Source organism: Eurypyga helias, unplaced genomic scaffold (assembly GCF_000690775.1).
Source record: "Eurypyga helias isolate BGI_N326 unplaced genomic scaffold, ASM69077v1 scaffold22093, whole genome shotgun sequence".
NCBI classification, from domain to species: Eukaryota; Metazoa; Chordata; class Aves; order Eurypygiformes; family Eurypygidae; genus Eurypyga; species Eurypyga helias.
The window spans coordinates 1-6522 of NW_010240908.1; the positions used below are offsets into that span (position 1 = coordinate 1).

General features: G+C 48.5%; 1 protein-coding gene across 1 annotated transcript; it reads right to left on the reverse strand.

Moving 5' to 3' along the window:
- Positions 1-702: 702 nt before the first annotated feature.
- On the reverse strand, positions 703-3597 carry KLHL38 (kelch-like family member 38; the record flags this gene model as incomplete). Its single annotated transcript, XM_010148597.1, has 2 exons — positions 2248-3597; positions 703-808 (listed from the first exon to the last, which is right to left on the reverse strand). Coding segments are annotated over exons 1-2 (1456 nt in total), but the record flags the coding sequence as incomplete, so codon positions are not given.
- Between the last annotated feature and the right edge of the window lie 2925 nt (positions 3598-6522).

Sequence of the window (6522 nt, forward strand, 5' to 3'; positions counted from 1 at the left end):
GGGTAATGGCTTTAAAATGAAAGAGCATAGATCTAGATCAGATATCAGGAAGAAAACCTTCCTGGAGAAGGTGGTGAAGCACTGGAACAGGTTGCCCAGAGCAGCTGTGGATGCCCCATCCCTGGAAGTGTTCAAGGCCAGGCTGGATGAGGCTTTGAGCAACCTGGTCTAGTGGAAGGTGTCCCTGCCCATGGCAGGGGGCTGGAACTAGATGGTCTTTAAGGTCCCTTCCAACCCCAACCATTCTATGGTTCATTCCATGATTACCCCCAGGAGGAAGCTGCAGGACCGGTCAACCCCTCATACCCCTGTAGCTCACCCATCCCAACAAGCTTTCAATGGCCTTGTGGTGACTGTGCTCTCCACCCTTCCAAGAACAGCAGTCAGGGAGGGCCAGGATGTGAGTCAGCAGGGGAAGAGCCAGACCCCCATGCCCTTGACTTCCTCACTTGTCCTGCAGAGCAATAACTTGCATTGGCTTTTTCCCAGCTTCCCCCCACCCATGTCCTGCTACTTGGAGTAAGAAGGTGCCTCATGGAGAACTTGTCCCCATGAGAGATGTGAATGGAGGGTGGACTCACTCTTCCTTTCTTTCCCAAGCACCATGTGTTTTTTAAGGGAGCACACTGAGCAGAAAGTATGCAAAATCCTGGAGAAGCTGGGCAGGGGTAGATGGGAGGGAAGGTGAAACAGACCCCTTACCACCAACAATGATAATCTGGTCTCCAATCGTGACAGCTGGTGCACAGACATTCTTCACCACTCTGGTTTCCATCCGAAACCACATATTCCTGGAAACATGGTAAACCTGATAAATAAATAAAGATACACATGCAGCTATTTATGTTGCATTTTAACGGGCAATTGTAATTACAGAGGAACTTATGGTTTTTATTTTGTCCTAATGAATACAATCCACTGGCTTGAACTGCTGGAAATACAAGAATTTACCCATTTTTTTTTCCTAATATGTCCCCTTGGAAAGCGTTCTAGTTCTCCAGGCTTGTCTGCTCAGGGATGCTAACACACGCACTAAGGCAGAGAGCATCTGCCATATGCAAGCTGCTCGGCTGTAAATCTTTGTGTGGCCCTTAAATCACTGTACGTCCTTGATAATGCTCTCCCAGAGTACAAGCCGTTTCATTTAATTTTCCAGTTATTCTGTGTATTCCTGCCTGAGTCTTAGCAATTTCCTGGGCAAACAAACCTCAGCTTCAACTAGGTCTGCTGGCAGCCACCGTGTTTGCCCAGCTGCTATATTTGTGCTGGTGGCTGGTATGCGCTCCGGCTGGCAAGGAGACTTGTTGATGGGACTTAGAGCGGTATCTAAGTCATCAATTTATGTGAGAAAAAGAGTTGTTGCCAGATGATGATCATTCAGTCGTCTGTATCTGGGTGACACCAACTTTTTATATCACGTCATCTGCTTCTTAATATAGCAAATACCTCCAGGATATCTCCCCACTATCTGGTGTATACATTTCCTTCCCCTCGATAATCAAGTAGTGTTGTCACCATGAAGCGGTATTGCTCATGTGCTCACTGCCATCTTAGCCTTTAAAGATCCTTCTTAGTTAAAACACCTAAACCAGTGGAAAACCCTCACGGGGAAAGGAACACTACAACATCGCTAAAACATCAAATCAGATAAGAAAGGATTTTGGTGTATTTTTTCCCCCTAATAGAGTTTAACTGCTGAAAGCAGCAGAGAGCCAGCAACATGTGGCAGGAGCCACATTTTTAACACAACTGTTTATACGAAATAACTGTCAGTTTAAGTTCTGGCCCTTTGATGAGTGAGAATCTAATCGCTGTAATGATCACAAATCTTTGTTTTCGCTGCGAGCGATTAGGTGTGCAGCTGAGACCCCGACTCAGCTGCTGAAGGGAGAGCACTGATTTTGGTGAGATTGGCTACAGGCACAAAGCAGGGGGGGTTGGTCACTGCCTGCCATCGCATCACTGGCAGGAGCCCTGGCCCCACCACCAGAAACTTGCCTGCAGCACACCTAACTGGCACCCAAAGAAGTGCCTCGGGGCTTGTGCCTGAAAAGCACTTGAAGGGGAAAAATGAACGAGTTGCAACGCTCCTTCAGAGAAGACTTCCCTGAAGGAATGTGTCAGCTCATCCTGCCTCTTGCTGTAACTCACAATAAAGTTTTTTTGGGGTTCAGTTTCCTCAGGAGGATGATGAACTGTTGAATACCTTAAATGAAACTGCTTGCGACAAGGAGGACTAACCATTACCTGGATCAGCCGGACAGGGTTTTGCATAATGTCTTCTCCCCCAAAGAGGTAGACCCTCTGATCTTTGGCAGCAACAGCAGGGTGAAGGACGGCAACAGGCATGTTTGCCATGCTCTCACAGATGTTGTAAACGCTATCATATCTTTCCACAGAATTCAGTATTTCCTGGTTTTCACCAATTCCACCAAATGATAAAATGTAATTTTTATATGCCAAGCTTCTGTGGGAGTAACGTGGAACTAACATGGGCTCAACCAGCCTCCACTGATTGAGTTTGAGGGAGTAAATGTAAATATTATCACTGACTGGGCTTTTCTTATTGCTAACAGGCATCCCTCCGAGCACATAAATATTGCTGTGTAAGCTCACGGTGGAGGCTTTGTACAGGCGCACGGGGAGTTTGGCCAGGCTTAGCCATTGGTTTGTCTTGTCGTCATAGAGCAGGACATCCCTTGTGGTCTGCTGGCTGTCCTTCCTGCCACCAATGATGACGAGGAACTCTTGGTTGGAGTACCTGCGGGGAACATGCAACATGGGCTTGATGTCAGGCGTGTTGGTGCTGTACAAGGAAAACACATGTCTCCGGGCTGATTCAAGGATGCTCCTGCAAGTGGGTGAGGACTGAACGAGGGAGTCATTGGCGATGAAGTGGAAGAGGAAAGTTGGATGGACATACTGAAGCCGGACCTTCTTGAACAACTCTTGGATGTAGCCTTGTCTTGCTTGGAGGTCATGCCGGATCCAGACCATCAGTGTCTCAAAGACCTGCTCCTCCTCCCCACAAAGCTCATCATCTCCAAGGTAATCAATGAGCTCCAAGGGACAAAGGTCCTTCAGGTCCTCGGAAGAGGCTACCTCAGGAAAACATTTCAAAGCCATAGACTTGGCTTCCTTATTCAGGCTTTGGCAGTTCAAGACTTTTGCCAGTCTGATCATGCCCAGGCAGTTTTCAGGAGTCAGTTTGTCTTGGAGGTAGGCGGAGCAGGCCTCAAACAGCTTAGCGTACTGCAGCATGGAGGCTGTCTCCAAAAGGCACAGGACATTCTCAGTGGATATAAGAATCTCCCCTGTGTAAACATAAAGGATAATCTGGTCCAAAATCTCAGCATCAATGCCCTTCAGCACAACTTTGGACTGATGACTCTCTCTGAAGTCGTTACAGAACATTGCCTTGAAGTAGGGGCTGCTGGAAGCCAGCACATTTCGGTGGCAGGGGATTTCGAAGCCCCCAGAGCAGAGGGTAACGTCGGTCAGCATCCTGCTCTGCCGCAGAGCATTCAGTTGCCTCAGCAGTTCAGAGGAGAAGTCCTGGTCTTTGAAGAGATAGTCCTCAGTGGATCCCTCCTCCATAGCAAAATAAGAAAGAGAGGAATTCTGGACTTGGCAGAAAAACAGCCAAATTCTTAGCAGCTTTTATTGAAATATCCAGCTCCAAAGGAACAAATCAGGACTTCGATGTTGCTCTAAATATCCCTTCACTGCTACACATAAAAATGGAACATGGGTTAAGCACAGTGGGAAAATAATAAAGAAGCTAAAAGGTCTCAAAGACCCTTTAAAATGTTCATAAAGTTATCAGATAGGTTGCAGCTCTGAGGTCAGCATTGCCTGTGTCCCTGGCAAGAAGCAAAAGCACTGAAGTTATCTCACTGATTTGGGATGAAAGCTGGACAGCCGAAGAAATTGGCTTGTTCATTTTAATCACGTCGAATAAATGTGCTTAGACATTTATTCACTATTTTAAAGTATTAGCAGTTTAGTAGCTTGCGCCTCTTTCACTTAGAGTTAGTCACTCCCAAAGAATGTAAATCTGGCAGAGCTGAACTCTGCAGCAGGGACACCAAACCCTAGAGGCTGGTAATCTGCATTAAAACGGTTATTTATTAACTCTGCTTAGCTGTGGGTTTTTTAGGTTAATCAGACACACAATGACTAAATTAAGTGCCAGGCAGCACAATATGATGAGAATCTATTGTCACGACTAACTAAACTGAACCTGCAGTGAAGCGGTAGGGTAGAAACGTTTACCTTCTGTTGTCCTTCACTGCACGCACTTACTCTCTGTCGTTTATTCTCGGCTGAGATTTTCCATAGCTAGAGCCTGGATAAAAACCTATAAACCCACAGGACGTTTCTTTCAGTAGGTAAGTGATTCATAGAGGGTGATTTCTGGACGTGTTTATTCTGGAGTCACTTTTGCCGCTTTCGGGAGCTGTGCGCAGGAGCGGCGAGGCGGTGGGGCATTGTATACATTCCAGCGCTAAGAATAGACGCGCACGGGCTTCTCGCTGTTATCACATGGGACGATGCCGTTGCCTTTTGCAATGACCTGGCCGGTACTGAGCATGCCCGAGTGGTGTTTTTCTGGCAAATGTTTACATATAATAAATAGACACAGAGAGGAAAGTTCACTTATAAAAGTCCTGGCCGTCCGTTTGGAAACAGCGACAGGACCCTGTCCTAAAGTGCCTGGGAACTCTAGAAGTCTGTAAACAGTCTGCAACGCTTTGCGCTAGGTAATGCCCTGTCACCGTACTTTCACGGAAAGAGAGGGAGAGAGGGCTTCCAGGGACCCAGTGGGACAGGCCGTGTCTCCACCTTACAGGGAGATCTGAGAGCGTCAGCCCATCACAGTCTGGGGGGAGATGGTGGTACACCGGGGTCCCCATACCCAGGGCTGCCCCAGGGTGGGCAGAGAGAGCCCAGCTACCTCTGCCAAGCAGAGAACAGAATTCACTCTTGGTGCAGTTGATCTTTATGATGCCACTTGATACTTCATATAGAAAATAATCAGGTCATGGCCTTTTGTGTAAGGACATCAGCCCTCTGAAAGCGTTAGAAAAGAACTTCTCAAGCAGGTGGCTTGAGGAAGCTGACCATTCTGGGAGGGAGGGCTGGAGCAGGTTGCTGAAGTGAGTGCAGCAAGCCGGAAACCAGGGTCCCAGGGTGGCACTCAGCTCCCCAGGGCACACACCTCGCTGGGGGTCTCTAACTGCAGATGCCTGCGCATGAACAAGGTGTCCGAGCTCCTTTTGCAGCCAGTGAGGTCTTGTCAATACAGCTGAGTCTGTGAGTTATTCAGGTCACCAGTAAGTACCACCTGTATTTAGGCAGGTGAACAGTCCTCCAGGCACTGCTAAGTCCCCATGGGTGCTCAGCTGCCTCCGTCACATATAGGTGTCCATGTTTAACACTGCCGTGTAGGTATCTGTTGTGATGAGCCAAAATCCATCCCCAGGGATGGATCAGTTGAGCGCCTTGTGCCAGCAGAGGATCTTGCACAACTCCAGCTGGCCCTTGGCTGGGGTCTCCAGCAGGTCCAGTGTGATGTGTCCCAGCTTCCTGACAATTTCCTGGGTGTTTCAAAAAAATGGGATTGGCTGACCTTGCCTGGGTAACTGGCTTGGGCTCCTCATCTGTGCTGAAATTCCTCACTTGGTTCTGGGATGGGACTGAGTCCAAAATGGCATTTCTAAGCATCGCTACCACAGGGAAACAGAAGGTTAAAGCAGAAGTCCTGCTCATATTTTCAAAGCCAAAGCTCACACGTGAGTCATGTCTGCGTCTCGTCACAGAGAGGCAGATGAGCAAGAATTGTTGGGAGCCACGGTGCCCTTATGTCAACTGCCGTGCCGTGCTGGTGTTTGCAGTCCTCCATATGTTCCTGCCTCTGCGTCCGTGGCCTAGCAGACTGCAGGGATAGGGGCAGCCTGTTCCTCTCAAAACAACAGCTTTGCATCATGGATCATGCCGTATGTGGCCTTTCCCAGAGACTTTTCAGTGCAGCATAACAACATGGTGCAGTGCCTGAAGGCTAGACAAAACCTGAAGGCCCAGACTCATGTTAAAAACAGGGTGGAGTCAGGCTGGCATAGCTTTTTGGAGCCTGTGGCAGCTTCCCTTCCAGCACAATCCGTGTGTGTGTCTGCACAGGCATGTGGGAACGGCCAGGCGAGGTGATGGAGGGGAAGGGCAGGAGCCACCGGACTTGACTCCTGCAGATGAGTCACTTTGAGGGTAAACATGGCAACGTGCAGCCTCTTCTCTCTCCTTGACTACAGAGGTGACCTGGAGGATGATGCTGGGGCACTGGGGAAAATGCACCCTCCCCTCCCTACTCGCTGCCGCCGCTGCCTCCCCAACTGGCCATGATCTTGCTATAAATATTTAGAGTGGCATTAAAAACCCAAAGGAGAATTTCTCTCTTCTCGTCCAGAGAACATTAGCTACCCAAACAAAACGCCCTTTGCTCGCTTTCTTGCGCTCTATGTATAT